Source organism: Lactuca serriola, chromosome 4 (genome assembly GCF_051521515.1).
Source record: "Lactuca serriola cultivar US96UC23 chromosome 4, Lser_US96UC23_V15, whole genome shotgun sequence".
In the NCBI taxonomy this organism is placed as follows: Eukaryota; Viridiplantae; Streptophyta; class Magnoliopsida; order Asterales; family Asteraceae; genus Lactuca; species Lactuca serriola.
Window position 1 is genome coordinate 185347611 of NC_136411.1, and position 19751 is coordinate 185367361.

The following is a 19751-nucleotide window of genomic DNA, read 5'->3' on the forward strand; positions in this document are numbered from 1 at the left end:
ATTTCACGTAATTATTTAAATCAAAGATTATAATTTTATATAACTAAAAAAGTATCTCTAAGTAATAATAATTTATTTAGAATAATTGATTAATAATTTTAATTTTTTAATATAAAAGTTTAATTAATTTTATAACCGTGTTCTCACGAGTTATAAACTAGTAAAAAATATATTAAAATCACATTTTTCTCAAAAACATAATAATTTTTATTTTTTACTAAATTAACACAAAACAATGGCCCATTTGCAAATGGTCGGGTGCGGATCACTAACCCACGTCTTAGGTAGTTTCGAGGCTGGAAGAGCAAAGAGCCACCGATCGGCGAAGTATTAGTATCACTGGCCGTTACCAGAGGAGTTGATTGGTGAAGTACGCAATTTCCCGTAATTCTCAGGGACTCAACGACCGAGGAACGCCATTGATTGGCCATTCACTACCGGTTCGAGCACAAATTATTGGCAAAAACACAGACGTATCAATTTGTTGGTTTGCTCAAGGTTTTGATAAATTATTCAGCGCTTGTTCCTCATTTAATTACAGTTTCAAGCAAGTATCTATCTTCACCTTGTATTCTGTTTGTAATTGTTCAATTTCGGTGTACATGAGTGTAAACTTTTCATATTTAGGCACATTCGATACCCAAACAGTCCGATATTGATATTTAGGAATATGCATAAGCTAGAATTCTGACTTCTTCCTACATGATTAGGTCACGAAGTTGGTGCAAGTAGGTGTGTTGACATGCCTGATTCTGGAAGTGTTAAGGCCACAGGGAGGAATCTCCCTTCATGGATGAGCTCAAGGGACACTGATAAAAAATCTGAGAGTAAGGAACCATCTGAAGATGATAAAGGTAAACGACAAGGTAAACCACAAGCCAGCCAAGCCACAACATCTTCTGAATCAAGTTTAGGTTCTAGTAAATCCTCCAAACTCCTGGTAAGAGATGATCTACAATGCTCCAATTCACTTTTTTCTTCTGCTAAATTTCTTGACAATAACTTTGATTCTTGTAGGAAGGGGTTGTATTTGTGCTCTCAGGATTTGTTAACCCTGAACGCAGCACCTTAAGGTCTCAAGCATTGGAAATGGGGGCAAAGTATGAAGCTGATTGGAACAACAATTGCACCCTTTTAGTTTGTGCATTTCCTAACACCCCAAAGTTCAGACAAGTCGAGGCTGATAATGGAACCATTATATCAAAGGTTTAAACTTTTTCATTATCATTGTTACTTGTTAGAGGTATGAAAATCTTATGAATTTGATAACTTTATTTTAGGATTGGATAACCGAGTGTCACAACCAAAAACAGCTTGTTGGCATTGAACCTTACCTTTTACATGCTGGTAAACCTTGGAGGCATCAAAGTAGCTCTAGTTCAACAAACATCTCTTCTAAGAAAGTAGTTAAGTCTACAGATTCAAAGCCACAGGCTTCTACATTGAGCAAGGTTTATTTAGTTATTCTTCAATGTGCATATAAATGTTGGATGATTAAGTATTAGTTGCAATGACATATTTGTATGTTATAATCAGAAACAAACAACTCACAAGAATGTTAAAAATGAGTTTTCAACTTCTGAAGTGAAGAAATGGGCAATAGATGATGTGAAAAGGACGATATCATGGTTGGAAAGCCAAGATGAAAAGGTAACACATTTTGGTATTTGATTTCTAAGTTGTGCTGCAAGGAGACTGAGTTTATGGTAAATGACTAAATTGACCTTCTTTCATATTACACAGCCTGATCCAAGTGAGATAAAGAAAGTAGCAGCTGAAGGAATCTTGACATGTTTACAGGATGCTTTAGCTTCTCTTAAGCAGGGGCAGGTATGTAATTTTTTCTCAATAAAGTTTGCTAGTAAAATTATGCTCCTCTATTGTTATTCAATCCACCTCTATTTTATTTATAGGGTTTGGGAAAGATAATGGAGGAGTGGAGTTTTGTGCCACGTGTCATTGAGGAGCTAAACAAGCTGGATATATCTGGAGATAATTCTAAAAAAGACATCTATCACCAAGCAATTGTCTGTAAAAAAATTTATGAATTTGAGGTTGGCAATTTGGAAAATGAGACAAAAGATAATAAGAACAAACGACCCAAGATTGAGAAAGGGGTAAAAAAGGAAAATCCAAAAAGTGATGCTGCTGCTGCTTATGATAGTGATGATACCATTGAGATGACAGAAGATGAAGTAAAAGAGGCATTTGATAACATTGTAAATGATAACCACTTTGCTCATAGATCTTAAAAAACTCTCATGTCTACTCTTTTCATGGTTTTGTGGACATTTGCTTTGTATGATCTTTAAGAAGTTTTTGTTTTTGGTTCCGAATGCTTGATCTTTATTTATTTTTTATTTTATTTTATTACAAGTGGCCCCTTTTTCTTTTGGAATTTAGCTTTTAGGTTTGTTTATTTAGGATTACAATATTATGATAATTGTAGCCATTTTATGGCTTTTTCCACATATAGCCAATAATTTTGCAATGGACTTATTGTGAAATCGCTATCTGCTGTGAAATTTGCTTTTTGTATGGTTCTCACCAAAAATAATATTAAAAAACTAAAAAGAAATTTATATAACTGTGATATTTCTTCTTATGTTGTGAAATTGTTCTTCATATCTTATGGAATTTTTCATATTATTATGAAAATTAATGATTTTTTGTTGTTGTGATTTAAAGAACCGTTTCTGTCTGCAAAAATAAGTTTCTTGTCAAGAAAAAGAGATTTTTGATTTTTTTTTTTTGAAAAATGAGAAAAATCTAAAGTAAAGGATCCTTTCACGACTAAAAAGTCACTTCCAAAAGTTTCTAATTTTTTTATTTGGTGGTTACTTGTCGAACAAGCAAAATAATTTGTTATTTTTGTAAAATTCACTTCCAAAAGTTTCTAGTTTTTTTTTTCTCTTAAATTCTTGTCCATTAGATATACCGAATTTGAATTTGTTATGATGTGTACTTTTAACACTGCTAATTGCTTTTATCTTATTTTTTCACAACAAAAAAGTTTATAACAAGCAAAAACGAATAGCAAGTTGCTATACAAAAGCACATCTAGAAATTACAAGCATTAACCGGGGAACAACACGAATTGAACCAATTGGGACTAATAGTTTTGCTCTATGTTTAATATTTAGCTAAAAATTTGATGTGTGGATCCTGTAGCTGAGTATATTGTAAGCACATAAAATGACGCAACTCATAGTGGTATTCAAACTGGTTTAATCGAAAGAACTTAAATATGTAAATGGTGTTAATAACATGATTATGGAACTCGAAAGTATGAGAATATGAACCTTTGTCTCTCCATTCGATAATCTATTCAACAAAATCATACAAGATTACCTTAAAAATATGTTTCGAAGAGATAACTAAAAAAAATACATGATAAAGGAATATTATGATACTCTTATTTAAAAAAATAAAATAAAATAAGATTGTATTTGAAGTAAGTATATCAAACTTTTTAAACTTTATGATGTTTATCTAATAAAACTTTTCAACTTAGTAATGAATATTAAATGAACAGGGCATTAAATTTTGTGATGTTTATGGATTATGTTTTGAACTTTGTGATGGATATCAAATAAAATATTCAATAAAATCAATATCGAATAAAGCTTTGAACTTTATAATGTATAACAGATAAAAATTAATTTTTGTGACTACTATTTTTTTTTTTCTTTTGAATTTTATGATTTTTGTTGAATAAAACTTTAAACTTAATAATAAATGCCAAATAAAACTCTAAACTTTATGATGGATATCATTTTGAATAAAGTTTTGAAGTAGTTTATTCATTATACATCATTTTTTGTTTAACCAACATTCAAGCATACTAAATAACTACTAGTTCTGAAAATAAATTGATTATAATGTGTTTACATAGACATGTTATGAGTCGTTACATATTTTACTTCCATTAGAACATCCTACCTTTTAAAAAAAAACTAATTTGACGGGGATGACGGAAACCTAGAGTTGGTTACAATTTGAGTGGCTAAATTTCGAAATTTATTTGTTTGGTGGCTAAATCTGGAAACATTTTAGCTTAGTCTAAAGAATCAAAGAATTACAAACACACCCCTCGTAGTCTTCCAACACTAAAAAAAGCTTTTGGCCTTCGCCTCCTCGTTCTCTTTTCTGAGTAGGGTTGCAGCAGATAAACGCCACCACTCACCTCTCTCTCTCTCTCTCTCTCTCTCTCTCTCTCTCTCTCTCTCTCTCCAGTGACCTAAAGACCTTCACTGAGCTACCGAACCTCTGTGTGTTTGTGTATTTATACATCTACTTTCTCTCTCAAGAAGTGTCTAATTTGCAAGACACAATGGGCGCTTCGCTACCTCCCAAGGAGGCCAACCTGTTCAAGCTAATCGTCGTAAGTTCTTCAATCTGTATTGATTTAATCACTGTATTAATCTGTTATTTCTTCTGCCAGTCTATCTGAAGAACCCTAGTTTTTTTGGTTGTACACAACTATCTCGATGACTGTTACGTGTAGATGAAATTGGATCGTCAATTGTAATTATGAAGTGTGTTTTGTTCGTTATGAATTAGAGTAAAGATACGACTTTTATGTAGTACCAACTGGCAGCAAGTTCCTTTTTTTTTTTTTTTTTTTACTATTCATGCATTTGATGCATCACATTGAATGAACTTTGAATTGGTACTTCTTGCTGATGGATAAAAAATTACGATTGTTGTTACATGCAACACTATAGAGGACACTGTAGCGATTTATTTAACTGGATTTGCATCAAAGAACATTTTCTTTACCCTAGTATGGATGACTGAGACAAAGTCAAAATTGTTATGCACATTTGTGTAATAGCCATTCAAACCAAATTCTTGGTGTTCACTGTTCAGCAGTGAACCTTACCAGTGCTGCATAATATAATATTTTAGTTGCAACAGTGCTGCCAACTTCTTAATATTACCAGCATCATTGTCTGACTGTGTTAAGTGGTTTGATATTGATTGAGACATTCTCTCTTGATTGTATGTTTGCCAGAAATCTTATGAAACAAAACAGTATAAAAAGGGGCTGAAGGCTGCAGATGCAATATTGAAGAAGTTCCCAGATCATGGAGGTTTGTTTATGTTATAAGTTATTATCTAGTATTCTAGTGCTACACTAAATTGTACCCTTGATTTTTAGTTTTTACTATTCTTCCATTTTGGTTTCTAGAAACTCTTTCGATGAAAGGATTAACATTGAATTGTATGGACCGAAAGTCAGAAGCATATGAGCTAGTTCGATTGGGTTTAAAGGTCGGAATTGTTTCTTTTCATCATATTTCACATTACATGTAAAATGTTTCTCTTTCTTTTTGCTCTGTATAAATCTAATATGAATTTTAGCATCACTTGTTCCATTGTAGAATGACTTGAAAAGCCATGTTTGCTGGCATGTTTATGGTCTTCTGTATCGGTCAGACAGAGAGTATAGGGAGGCAATTAAATGTTACAGAAATGCTCTGAGGATAGATCCTGACAATATTGAAATCTTGAGGGACCTATCACTTCTACAGGTGGGCATTCTTGCATTATATATCTCATATTTTATCATCTTTCGGGTGGTTAATGGTGTTTTTTGTCCTCTACATGCAGGCACAAATGCGGGATTTGTCAGGTTTTGTTGAAACCAGACAACAGTTGTTGACATTGAAACCAAATCATCGCATGAATTGGATTGGTTTTGCAGTTTCTCATCATTTGAACTCAAAGTAAGTTGTGATATACTTTTATACTCAAAAACTACTATTCAAATGTTTCCAGAAGATATTGTTAACCTTTATGTTGTTTTGTCAGTGCATCAAAAGCTATTGATATTCTAGAAGCATATGAAGGGACTCTTGAGGATGATTATCCTCCAGATAATGAACGTTGTGAGCATGGTGAAATGCTGTTATATAAGGTAATATCTGTAATAGAGTAAGCAATTGAAACTTGAAAGAATGCATTTTTATGTGCCTTTGTTGTCATGCAGATATCTTTATTGGAGGAATGTGGATTGATTGAGAAAGCTCTTCAGGAGTTGCACAAGAAAGAATTCAAGATTGTAAGTTCATTGCTTATTAGTTTCAAAATGGTATAAGTAAGAGAAAAAATTGGATTAATTGTCGTTTGTCACCTTCTGAAAATGCCATTCTAGGTTGATAAGTTATCCTACAAGGAAGAGGAGGTTTCTCTTCTTGTGAAACTTAATCGCTTTGAAGAAGGTGAAAAGTTGTATAGAGTTCTCCTATCAATGAATCCTGACAACTACAAGTAAACCTTTTTTTTTAGCTTTTATGAGCTTCAATTTAGAAAAAAAAGAATATTAATTGACCTCTTTTATCACTTAGATACTATGAAGGATTGCAAAAGTGTGTTGGATTACACTCAAAGATTGGTCAATATTCATCTGATGAAATTGATCAGTTGGATACATTGTACAAATCACTTGCTCAACAATACACCTGGTCTTCTGCTGTTAAGGTGATATAAATTACACCACATTTTGACTTAAGTTAAAAAATTTCCTCTATCTAAATTACAACATTTTGTTTTTAGAGGATCCCCTTAGATTTTCTGGAGGGTGTAAAATTTCGTGATGCAGCAGATAACTATGTTAGGCCTCTCCTAACAAAGGTACTAAATGTTATGTGTGTGTGTGTTCTTTTTTTTTTTTTTTTTTTTTTTTTCCTTTTTTTGTTACAAACTCTTACTTTTGTCAATGTCACATGCAGGGTGTCCCTTCATTGTTCTCTGACCTTTCGCCTCTATATAATCACCCTGGAAAGGTTTGTGCAAGCTACCACTTTCACAAAATTAAAAAAAACTGTGAATTTTCTTGATTTCTTCTTTTACTATGGAAAATCTTTACCCTTTTTCATAGGCTGATATTCTTGAAAAATTACTCCTTGATATTGAGGAATCAATTAAGACAACTGGTGGATACCCCGGAAGGTAATTTATCAATTTGTGGATTATGTATTTAATCCCTTTTCAGATTTTTAAATTAATGTGTTAAATCTAATACAGGTCAGAAAAAGAGCCACCCTCAACACTTATGTGGACCATGTTTTATTTGGCTCAGGTTTGTCTTCACTTGATTTTATAAAATTTCCTTTTTCTCATTTTTATAAACTATAAAGTTTTCCTTGTGTAGCATTATGACAGGCGAGGGCTGTATCATATTGCTCTTACTAAAATCGATGAAGCCATGCAACACACTCCAACTGTTATCGATTTATATTCTGTCAAGGTCTGTTTTTTTAAAAAAAAACTTCTGTTACATTTCTTTATAAAAAGTAACAACATTTACCTTTGAGATTTCTAATCGTTCACAGAGCAAGATATTAAAACATGGTGGAGACTTTACAGCAGCTGCTGCTTTAGCAGATGAAGCTAGATGCATGGATCTTGCAGATCGTTATGTAAATAGTCAATGTGTCAAACGAATGTTACAAGCTGATCAGGTCAACACCTCTAAATAATATATATATTTTTTTCACTTATCATGTTTCTGTATGATTTTTTATTCATTAATTTACATTGTTTCATATTTTTTTTATTATAGGTTCCACTAGCAGAAAAGACAGCTGTATTATTCACAAAAGATGGAGATCAGCACAATAACCTTCATGATATGCAGTGCATGTGGTTAGTTTTCTTTATTACAAATAAGTTTGAGAACAAATATCTATATTTTTTTAATTTTTAAAATTTTTAGGTATGAACTTGCTTCTGGAGAAAGTTATTTGAGACAGGGTGATCTTGGACGTGCTTTGAAAAAATTCTTGGGTGTAGAGAAACATTATGCAGATATTACAGAAGATCAATTTGATTTTCATTCTTATTGTTTAAGAAAAATGACTCTGCGTGCATATATTGAAATGTTAAGGTTTCAAGATCGACTTCATGCACATAATTACTTTAGGAAGGCAGCAGTTGGAGCTATAAGGTAATGCTGATGATTCAGTTACATTTGTAAAATCTCTCATTTATTGATACTCTATATACCTTGTGAAATTTGTTTTTTTTTTGTATTGTTTGATGCAGATGTTATATTAAGCTGTATGATTCTCCTTCAAAGTCATCTACTGAAGAAGACGATGAGCTGGCAAAGCTACCTGCTTCTCAGAAAAAGAAATTGAGGCAAAAACAGAGGAAGGCTGAAGCACGAGCTAAGAAAGTATTTATTCTTTACATTTTATGGATACAAAAATTGTTTTTTTTTTGTTTAATAATTATTTTGTTTTATGTTTTCTTAAGGAGGCAGAAGTGAAAAGTGAGGAAGCAGTGGGTGGTGTTTCCAAGTCTGGGAAACGAAATGTCAAGCCAGTTGATCCAGATCCACATGGAGAGAAGCTATTACAGGTACCCCCCCCCCCCCCCCCCCCCCCCCCCCCCAAATATTGCTTGATGGAATTACTCTTGTAATCTTTTGTAAATGTTAGACTGAAGATCCATTAATGGAAGCTGGAAAGTATCTAAAGCTGCTTCAAAAACATTCATCTGATTCCTTGGAGACACATTTGCTTTCTTTTGAAGTAAATATGAGAAAACAAAAGATCTTGCTTGCATTACAGGTAATCTTATTTCAAATAAAAATAAGGAGGGAAATTAAAAAAACTTTTATTTGATTTGGATAATAAGTTAACTAACTTTTTTGTTTCATCAGGCCCTGAAGCAACTACAACGATTAGATGCTGGAAACCCGGACTCTCACCGATGCTTGGTATCCCAACAATCAAATTAATTACTCTGATAGTTGTATATTTTTTTTATATAAAAAATATTATTTCTCAATAAAAAATCATACTTTGTTCTTTTTACAGATAAGATTCTTCCATAAAGTGGCATCAAGGCCAGCTCCTGTCACTGATGGTGAAAAACTGATTTCCGGTGTCCTTGAAGCAGAGCGACCTACTTTCAGGTTGTTAAATTGATTATTTAATTACCTTTTACAACATTAATCTTTTATTATTATTTATGTATTGTGAAATAAATTCTGGGTTTTCTCTATTGTAGTCAGTTACATGACAAATCTCTGATGGAGGCAAATACTATTTTCCTCGAACAACATAAAGGTTATTTCTTACTTTTACCATTAAAAGGGATAAATACAAGAAATATTAATTATATTCTTGATGTTATTATGTAGATTCCTTGATGCACAGAGCAGCAGTTGCTGAGATGATTTACTGTTTAGAACCAAACAAGAAAGGAGACGCGATTAAATTAATACAAGATTCACCCAATAACCTTGTGTCTAGGTAAATCTGACTAATAAAATGCATCCTATATATATTTTTTATATTTGCATCATAAATTTATAAACAATATTACCTTTTTAATCAAATGGACATATCATTATCAAGTGTTCATATATATACTAAAAAGTCTGCTGTGTTTTTTAATCAGTAATGGATTGGTTAGAGAATGGAAGCTTAAAGACTGTATTGCAGTTCACAAAACATTGGAGGCTATTTTCAATGATCATGATGCTGCATCCAGTAAGTTTTTTTTTTTTTTTTTTTTTTTTTCCTAGAAAACAAATCCGACCTTAGTCCCCATTCTTAAGGGAATGTGATTCCATCCATTTTGTTAGTTTTAATTCTGTAGTCAGATGGTGTTTTTTTTAAACATGATCATAGAATGTAATTACTAATTCCATTACTTTGCTTTATTCCATTCCATTCTATCAAATACCATTGCGGAATATAACTTTTCTGTTTTGTAGGATGGAAAGTCCGATGTGCAGATTACTTTCCATACTCGACCTACTTCGAAGGTCGCCACTGCTCTACTCTCAACGGAAACAGCGATTCCAATCATTCACATGCCGAAAATGGATCGATTCCATTCCTTCCATCAAATGGAAAAGTAGAAAAGGGAATAAAGAATCTAGCAATATAAACAACACAGGAATAGAAATCATCTCGTGCGTATAACTTAAATGACAAGATTTGATCAATTACAAAATCATGTTGCAGGTTTGGAGAGAAAATGTCACCTCACACAACCAGGTACTCAAAATGTTTTTGTTTAGTGTTTATTTAAGGGACAAAATCATGTGTATACTTGAGATGTGTTTTTTCAGTTAAAAGTATTTGATGTCTTTTTAGTGTTGATTTTGGAGGATTTTTAGTTATTAAGATGAAGAGATAGTTGGGAATACCTCGAGAGTATGTTGTACTTGGTCTTTTTTTAAATTTTTTATAAGTTTATCATGTACAAATGCTATGAAAGTTTTGGCATTGAATATTTTTACTACCACAAACACGTTGTGTTTTGACGTTATTCCCATATGTTTGTTTTATCTGAATCGAATTATGTGTGATGGTTAACGAGTTAAAATGGCCCACGTTGATAGAAACACCAGTTGTCCTTGTTTTGAAAACCATAGCGAACCAGATAGTTGAACTAGTTTAATCAGCAGTTTGATAGAAGCATCGGTTGTCCATGTTTTGAAAACCATAGCGACACGACACGAACCTGACACGAAATAAACGGGTTTGGGTAAGATATTTCAACCCGTCTAAATAAATGGGTTGACACGACACGATACGAAAGTTAAATGGGTAAGGTTAGGGTTGAGAATTTCAACTCGAATATGACTCGAAAATGACCCGTTTATTATGCATGTTTTTTGAATTATTTAAATAATCTAGAAAGATACAAAACCAAAACCATAAGCAAAATAAAACCTTCGAATTGAATTGTTTTGTAATGTTGAAATGACTTAGTCTTCTAGATCAAGACTTCATTTCAGTTTTTCCATTCTTTCCCAAACTATCCAGTCTTTTTCACCACTCCTACGTCCTCATGACCTTGTCATTCGCCTCCCTAACTCTCACTCTTTTAATTTTGTCATCTGAACTTGCTATGACTTCATCTATTTTGCCTCCAAACTATTAGTTTTTCCTTTCCGCCTACCCAACTCCTACTCTTTCAACATGCTCAATCTTTTAACCTCACATGACACGACATATTTCAAGGTATATCCCTAACCCGAAACCCGACACAAACTCGACACAAAAATAAACGGGTTGACACGACATGACACGACACGTTAATTAAATGGGTCGGGTTAGGGTCGTGCACTTTCAACTGTCACACCCCAAACCGATAACGGCGGAATACGTTTCGGGGTGGAGGACGTCATGTACAGTATCATCACAATTGCATAATAGTAAAAACAAGAAACATACAACCATTGCATTACATAGTGAGTTTAATTACAAATGTGTTTTGTAATGTTCAACAAACACCAAAAGTAATACAAAAATAAGAGATGGATCTTGTATGCTCCACCTTCTCCAAAATGCTGCACCTGTACCTGTCTATCTTTGACCTGAGGATACAAGTTATTTTGAAAACGAGTATCAGCATAAAGCTGGTGAGTTCATAAGAGTTTAGTGTGAGTTTTTGTATAAAAGGCATTAGAACTGATAGTATGAAAAGCTGCAATTTACATTCATAAGTAGTACAAAACCCTAGAAAATCCTATATTTTCCAGAAAATACATTGTAAGTGAAAACCTTTAAGAAAGCATGAAATTTTCATCTTTGAAAACCGTTTATTGTAAAAGTATATTAGTGAATCTCCAATAAGTAAGGTATTAAAATAGGTTATGCCTGTAGTCAGTAATAGAGGTGCAAACTTCCTTTAGTGTTAGATACTTGTTTACTTCGGGATGTTAACTTAGCCTTTAGTTTAGTATTTTAGTGTAGATATAGTGTATTCCTTGTATGCTACTGATAGTGTGAATAATAGAGGACCTCATGACCTTCTCGGTCATGCACAGTGTAGTGAAGTAGCGGCATCCCTGGGCCTGCACGGCTCGGACTGAAATTAACAGTCGGGATGTAATAGTGTCTGCCCCGTATAGATCTATACATGTAGCGTCGGTCTCCTGTCGGAAAACTCTAGGCGTAGTGTGTAGCGAATAGAGTATCTCATAGTGAGTTAGTGTGTTATCTTCGGATTAGTACTTTCTCTTGTATTATAGTGTAGTAGTCTTTTGTATAGCTCTTAGTGTGTTCTCTTATTAGTGTATAGTCTCGTAATAGTGTGTAGAGTAGTAGCTATAGCGAGTAATAGTGGCCTTAACTATACCTATTATAGTTAACTTAGTGTGTATGGTTCTTGTCAATTTAGTGGTTTAAGCATCGGATGAAATGAAAATACTCGTATCCAACACTAATATACATGATATATAACTAAGAAATAAACGACAGTCGGGCGGATAACAACTACCCTAAGCCCACAATCAAACAAGAACAGGAAATAAGGCGAGCTATCGGTCCTAAGTCCTTCAAGTCTTAATTATATAAATATATTAGTGTGGTTACATTTTGTAAGAAAAAATTATTTAATAAAAACCTTGTCCAAAGGGAACATTTAGAAAATTGTTTATTTATCCAAAATAGTTTTGAAAACGTGAAATCCTTTTATAAAGCATAGCGGTAAATCACATGTGATTTGAACTACGGATAGTGAATCACATGTGATTAATTTCCATAAACATGTATATTTGACTTGTATCCCCCCCTAAAACATATAAAAACATTTGAAAGGTTCATTAAAGGGGTATGAACTCACTTGAATCCGAGTAAATCGGGTAAATCGGGTGAAAGTGTCGGTTGAGCGTTTGGTGCCAAATAAGGACTTGTACACCTTTTAGGACCCTATTAACATGTGGAATATGTGTTTTATAAAGAATTAATCATTTTATGCCTTTTATGAAAACATTTAGACATTCTAGCATTGATTCGGGGTCTTAGGGCTTAGAAGTGGTTCTCGGGAATTGTACAAGGCCAAATAGGGGTTACGGGGGAGTCCAAGAGTTTACTCCCTTGGAGTTTACGGCCCAAAGGTCACTCCTTGGGAGTTTACGGCCGTAAGCCCCTAGGCTTGGCCGTAAACTCTTGTTCTCCTCTCAAAATGAAAGTTAAGGCCCTAAATCAATCCCCTAAATTTCTAGTGAATGTCTAGGACCAATTTGGGGGTTTAAAACCTTCATTTGGTTGTGTTTGAGGGAGTTTACGGTCCTAGCTTGTGCTTGGGCCGTAAACTCCATTTTGTCACTCAAAATGTGTTGCTTTATGGCCCTAAGCATTTCCTATGATCATAACTAAATTCTAGCATGCCTTAGATGAGTTTTTGGGGCCTTTAACATGGAAATTTGGGAGTTTACGGCCTAGGCATGTGCTTGGGCCGTAAACTCTCTTTTAGGTCCTAAAATCTTATGTTTTGGTGTCCAAACTCATCAAGGTATATCCCTTAATTAGTACACAAGCTTAAAGGAAGGAAAAATGGGACATTGGCCAAGATTTGGGGTGTTTACGGCCTAAGGAGCTTCTTAGGCCGTAAACTCCTTGTTTGCCCCTCATTCTTATGATTTCCTAGATATAAACACTTTGATGTATGATTAGAACAAGTTAAGGAAGAAAATCTTACGTTTGGAAGCCGGAATTCGCGGTTTTGGAGTCGGGTTCGTGTCTAGAGAGAGAAAGTAGTGAGAGAGAGTGAATGAGTGGTAAAAAGTGTTCAAAGTGGTGTCCATTTCCTTTATAAATGCCTCGGGTATTGCACCCGGTACACGGCTACCCGATGCTAAAGTTTAACGGGGTTAAAACTTTTTACCCGGGTGAAGTGGTTGAAAAGTAATATAACTTTATTTGGTTAAACGGGGTTAACACTTACAAGTTATATTTACTTATACTAAAATGATAATGTCAAGAAAATATAAATAAATAGATATTTATTTATTGACGACTCCAAATATTACGAAAATTTATATATAACGACGAATTCCGTTAGTGAAAACGGGATTATGTAACGGAAATAAATTTGGGTTGTCACATCATCCCCACGTTAGGGGAATTTCGTCCCGAAATCTAGAATTCAACACATAAGTTATTACAGAACTACTAAGCGAAGAGATGGGGATATTTGAGTTTCATATGATCCTCGCGCTCCCAAGTAAATTCCGGTCCCCGCTTGGCGTTCCACCGAACTTTCACAATTGGGATGCGGCTTTGTTTCGTTCGTTTTACTTCCCGATCCATAATCTCCGCAGGTTCTTCCAAGAAGTTGAGGCTCTCATTGACCTCAACGTCGTCGAGGGGAATCACGAGGGTCTCGTCGGACAGGCATTTCTTCAAGTTTGAGACGTGCAAGGTAGGATGTATTTTATTTAGCTCGTGGGGTAGGTTGAGTTTGTAGGCTACAGGGCCGATTCTAGCGAGAATCTCAAAAGGCCCTATGTACCTTGGGTTCAGCTTTCCACGCTTTCCGAAGCGTATCGTGCCCTTCCAGGGCGAGACCTTCAAAAGGACTCGGTCTCTGTCACACCCCAAAACCAAGAACGGCGGAAACATTCTGGGGCGGAGGACGTCATGTATAGTATCACAACACAGTAAATGTAAATAAGTAAACAACATCATCCATTGCATTAAATATATAATTTTAATACAAGTGTGTTCTGTACAGTTATAGACACCAAAAATAATGTAACACAAAATAATATGAGATGAGTCTTGAATGCACTCCATCTTCTCAAAAGCTGGCCTCGGTACCTGTCTACTGACGACCTGAGAATACAAGTTATTTGAAAGAGTTTATCAGCATTAAGCTGGTGAGTTCATAAGTATTTTAGTGTCAATGTTTCTTGTAAAAGCGTTTGAACCTGTCTCAATGTATAAGTTTGTGAAAATGTAAGTAAAGGTTTGAAAGTGTTTGTAAAAGTTTGAATCTCTCAGAAAAACCTATATTTTCTATTAAAGTAACCTTCTACCAAGGCTAAACTGTTTTGTAAACTTGTCTGTTGTAAAAGTGTGTAATTTCCCAAGTATAACTATCATTTGTTAAAAATATAGTTTGTACATTAATGCTTAAGTGAGGTTATCACTAAAATATGTAATGGGTAAATCATTGTAGTACTGTAGCTTTGTATAATAAGACTACTATTGTACTAAATACTACTACCTTAAACCGGATTTATATTAAGGTATAATGTGATAAATTGCACCATGCTATCGACTGGTAACAACGACATAATGATTGGTCGTAATAAAAGAAATGACGTTTGGCACCCGCAGACCTGCAGGTCCGGCTGTAGCTAGCAACAAGGTGTAGGATAGTCAATCCAGTATAGATCTATACGCAAACTCACGCTCTCCCTCCAAGAGAATTCTGGCTACAACTCGGGCCATGACATTTAAGGCATGCTCCGACACAGTGGATCACGATTATCGACGTATTTATGTATATGTAATGTTTCTCGTTCTAGTATATCTGTATATGTACTTGTTTCTAGTATATCTGTATATGTATTGTTTCTAGTATATCTGTATATGTATTGTTTCTAGTATATCTGTATATGTACTTGTTTCTAGTATATCTGTATATGTATTGTTTCTAGTATATCTGTATATGTATGATCCTGTGTTACCCCGATGGTAACTAACTAATGATGTACTGATGAGTATGAACATGGAAGTACTTTTATGTCTATACATGTATATTTGATATATAAGTAATATGGAAACGACCTTTGGATGGTCACCCGAAATCCCACCAGACCACATCCAAATCGAGAAAAAGGAAATAGGGCGGATGGCCTTCCTAAGCCCTTTGAACATTATTTATATATCTATACATATATGGGCATGCAATTGAATATATAAAAGCATAAATAATTTTTCATAAAACATTTGAAGCATAAATATAATTTCCAGAGGAGATCGACTTGATGTCGATCTATAAAACAATTTGAAGGCATAAGTTGACAAAACAATTTAAGTATAAGAAGCATTTGTTTGAATCACAGTCTATAAGTAAGTTTGGATAGTAAAACAGTTTGTAAAACATTTCAAAGTAAAGCAGTTTGATAAACAGTTTGAATAGTGGTAAAAATCGTTGTTTTCCTAGTTATTAATCACATATGATTAAATGCAATCACATGTGATTGAAACAATAACTATAAGTATTTGACTTGTATTCCCCCCATAAAGTGTTTTAAAACATTTAAAATCATTTCAAAGGTTGATTCAAGGGGTATGAACTCACTTGTGGTGAGTTGTTTGAATTGTAGTGTCGGATACCGTGCTAGGTGGCAAACGGAGACTTGTTTACACGCACGAGCCTAGTTATCATATAATAAGCATATATATAACTAATTAGACAAATAATAACTTAATAAATAAGTTAAGACACTTAGAAAACGTGTAAAACACTTTTATGAGTGTTTAAGGTCCAAATGGTTGCATCTAAGTTGCTACGGGACAAGGCAAAAGGGTTTGAAACATCAAATGGCCTTGCATAGGAGTTCACCACCCAACAAACCCCACACCTTGGAGTTTACGGCCGTAAACTCATGGGTTTATGGCCGTGAACTCCTCAAATGGTGGTTTTGGGTGTTTTATGGTGCTATCTTGATCCTAGAACACTCCTAGCTTTGTTGGAATAACACATGAAGTAGTTTAAGGCTCTAGAATACTCCATAGGGGAGTTTACGGCCTAAAGTCCATCCGTAAACTCCTATGAGGTGATGGCTTTTAATTGTTTTGAGGCTCTTAAACATCAAGGATGGCTTCCATGAATTTATCTAAGGCTAATGGGGACAAGAGGCACACTTTTGTGCCTTCACTTGGAGTTTACGGCCCAAGATATGTTCCTTGGCCGTAAACTCCTTTCAAGGAGTGATTATTATGTGCTTAACTCTCCATTCAAGTCTCATGTGTTCAAGGTAAATTGTCTTAAGGCCTATGATATGATTGTTGTGCATTTTACCCTTAGAAAAGGGGTTTACGGCCCAAGAGGGGTTCTTGGCCGTAAACTCCTACAAAATTATGATTTTGAAGGGTTTTGATGTCTTAAATAAGCACAAGCATTTGAAGGTTTAAGTCCTTAAGCATTTGGGGAAGTTTAGGGCACTAATTGCCCTTTAAAAGGGGTTTACGGCCCAAGGAAGTTCCTTGGCCGTAAACTCCAATAACTTGTGTTCCTTGGATGATTTCTAGCCTATAAAGATCATACACAATGTCCTTGATAAGTTGCCTAACATGGGGATGGGTCTAGAAAGCATTAAAGTTCCATTTTGGAGTTTACTCCCCAAGAACGTTATTGGGCGGTAAACTCCCGGATCTTGTAATCTAAACATGTAATTTATGTTAATAAGCACCTAACAAGTATTGAAACACATATAGAAAAGTAAACTCACAATATGGGATGAAAACCCGAAGATCCGTCAGAGAGAATATGGCTTTTCTCTATTTGGAATTGTGAATAATGAATTAATTTAATTCAGAAAACTATTTATAGTCCTGGAATATTTTGGCAGAAAATATTTTTATTCCTGATGTTGGACTGTAACATTATGAAACTTGAAATGCCCAAGTTTCACAAAACCAGGAGTATCCACTCTCCTGATATCATCTAAAGCCTAAACCCTAATGTACACAGACTTGTTCGGAAAAGTATGAAAATCACTGAAACTGAACTAGCTTCTATTGAATAGATGATGTTCGTACAATGAAAATTTCGGGTTGTCACAGTCTCCCACCTGGAACTCCAAGGGTTTTCTTCGTTTGTCTGCGTAGCTTTTCTGTCGATCCCTAGCGGCTTTTAGTCGTTCACGAATTTGTACAATCTTCTCGGTCGTTTCTCGAATGATCTCCGGACCAGTGAGAGCGCTGTCAGGAACTCGTCCTTTAGCTAACTGAGTGTCACCCACCTCAGCCCAGCACAGAGGGGATCTGCACTTCCGGCCGTAGAGGGCTTCGAATGGAGCTGCCTTGACGCTCGTATGATAACTGTTGTTGTAGGAAAACTCCACAAGAGGTAAGTGTGTATCCCACGCTTTACCGAAGTCGATCACACAAGCTCGCAGCATATCTTCTAGAGTTTGGATCGTCCTCTCACTTTGTCCGTCGGTCTGCGGATGGTAAGCTGTACTCATGTCCAGCCTCGTCCCTAGCGCCTTTTGCAGTGATTGCCAAAATCTAGAGGTAAATCTACTATCTCTGTCCGAGATAATAGATATAGGGACGCCATGCAGTCGTACTATTTCTTTAAGGTATGTTCTTGTGAGCTTCTCCATCTTGTCCGTTTCCTTGATGGGTAGGAAGTGTGCGGACTTGGTCAACCTGTCGACGATGACCCAAATGGTATCCAATCCACCCGTTGTCTTGGGTAGCTTGGTTATAAAGTCCATTGTAATCCACTCCCACTTCCATTCCGGTATCTCTGGTTGTTGGAGGAGTCCCGATGGCTTTTGATATTCGACCTTGACCTTCGCGCAAGTAAGGCACTTACTCACAAAGGTAGCGATCTCCGCTTTCATGTCAGGCCACCAGTATAGCTTTTTGAGATCCAAATACATCTTATCTGAACCTGGGTGGACGGAGTAGCGAGTGTTGTGTGCTTCCCTCATGACCAAGTCTCTGAAACCTCCATGGCGCGGAGTCTAGATTCGGTCCATGAAGTAGTAGGCTCCGTCACCCTTGACCTCCCAACTTTTATCCATTCTGCGCAGGGATTCTCCCGTTACATTCTCAGGCTTTAAGGCTACCAGTTGAGCCTCCTTGATCTGTGCGGATAGATGGGAATGGATAGTCATCGTCAATGACTTGGTTCTTCGACCAGAATACTCCTTCCTACTCAGGGCGTCTGCTACTACGTTGGCTTTCCCCGGGTGATATCTAATTTCGCAGTCGTAATCGTTAAGTAGCTCGACCCATCGGCGCTGCCTCATGTTGAGTTCTTTCTGGTTCAGTATGTGTTGGAGGCTTTTGTGATCAGTGTACACCACGCTCTTCGTCCCACACAAGTAGTGTCTCCAGATTTTTAGTGCGAAGACGACCGCTCCTAACTCGAGGTCGTGAGTAGTGTAGTTCACTTCATGTGTCTTTAGCTGTCTTGAGGCATAGGCGATGACCTTACCTCGTTGCATCAAGACACAACCGAGCCCCTGATTTGATGCATCGCTGTATACAACAAAATATTTTGTCCCTTCGGGAAGGGATAATACCGGAGCAGTGCATAGGGCTCGCTTCAGGGTCTGGAATGCTTTCTCCTGTTTCTCTTCCCAGTCGAATGATACACCCTTCTGTGTCAACATGGTGAGAGGCTTCGCAATCCGAGAGAAGTTTTGGATGAATCTGCGGTAGTAGCCAGCGAGGCCTAGAAATTGGCGAATTTCTGTAAGCGTCTTCGGTGCTGACCAGTTTTCAATAGCTTTAATTTTGGAGGGATCCACATGGATTCCGTCTTCACTAACCACGTGTCCTAAGAATTCAACTCTTCGGATCCAAAACTCGCACTTAGAGAACTTCGCATACAGCTTCTCGGATCGCAGCGTTTCCAGGACTCGTCGCAAATGATCCCTGTGTTCTTCCTCGCTCCGAGAGTAGATGAGTATATCATCAATAAAGACGATGACGAACTGATCTAGATATGGACGACACACCCTATTCATCAAGTCCATGAGTACTGCGGGGGCGTTAGTCAGTCCAAAGGGCATCATTACGAACTCGAAGTGCCCGTAACGGGTTCGGAAAGCTGTCTTCGGAACATCTTCCTCAAGTACCCGTAACTGGTGATACCCGGATCTAAGATCAATCTTGGAGAAGTAACTTGCTCCTTGTAGTTGGTCGAATAGGTCGTCGATACGAGGGAGAGGGTAGCGATTTTTGACCGTGAGTTTATTGAGTTCCCTATAATCGATGCACATCCGAAACGATCCATCC

At 35.9% G+C, this 19751-nt stretch overlaps 2 protein-coding genes across 3 annotated transcripts; both read left to right on the forward strand.

The window, feature by feature from the left end:
• The first annotated feature begins 254 nt into the window (after window positions 1-254).
• On the forward strand, window positions 255-2376 carry ATXRCC1 (BRCT domain-containing DNA repair protein). 2 transcript variants are annotated; one of them, XM_079040564.1, is made up of 7 exons: window positions 255-547; window positions 711-940; window positions 1018-1206; window positions 1281-1451; window positions 1537-1650; window positions 1744-1830; window positions 1914-2376. In XM_079040564.1, exons 2-7 carry the CDS (start codon window positions 743-745, stop codon window positions 2250-2252), a joined length of 1098 nt encoding a protein of 365 aa, XP_078896690.1. In that variant the 5' UTR covers window positions 255-547; window positions 711-742; the 3' UTR covers window positions 2253-2376. The 2 variants fall into 2 exon arrangements, with proteins under 2 accessions (XP_078896690.1, XP_078896689.1); XM_079040563.1 differs by having other exon boundaries at window positions 255-498.
• A 1756-nt stretch (window positions 2377-4132) lies between these two features.
• Window positions 4133-10276, forward strand: EMB2753 (tetratricopeptide repeat (TPR)-containing protein). The gene is made up of 26 exons (XM_079040566.1): window positions 4133-4384; window positions 5018-5096; window positions 5195-5277; window positions 5388-5537; window positions 5617-5732; window positions 5818-5923; window positions 5996-6067; window positions 6161-6276; window positions 6354-6486; window positions 6562-6639; window positions 6738-6791; window positions 6887-6957; window positions 7033-7087; window positions 7160-7255; window positions 7341-7469; window positions 7571-7653; window positions 7724-7954; window positions 8053-8185; window positions 8266-8370; window positions 8451-8582; window positions 8675-8731; window positions 8832-8929; window positions 9025-9083; window positions 9158-9269; window positions 9418-9509; window positions 9737-10276. Exons 1-26 carry the CDS (start codon window positions 4334-4336, stop codon window positions 9910-9912), a joined length of 2667 nt encoding a protein of 888 aa, XP_078896692.1. The 5' UTR covers window positions 4133-4333; the 3' UTR covers window positions 9913-10276.
• Window positions 10277-19751: the final 9475 nt, after the last annotated feature.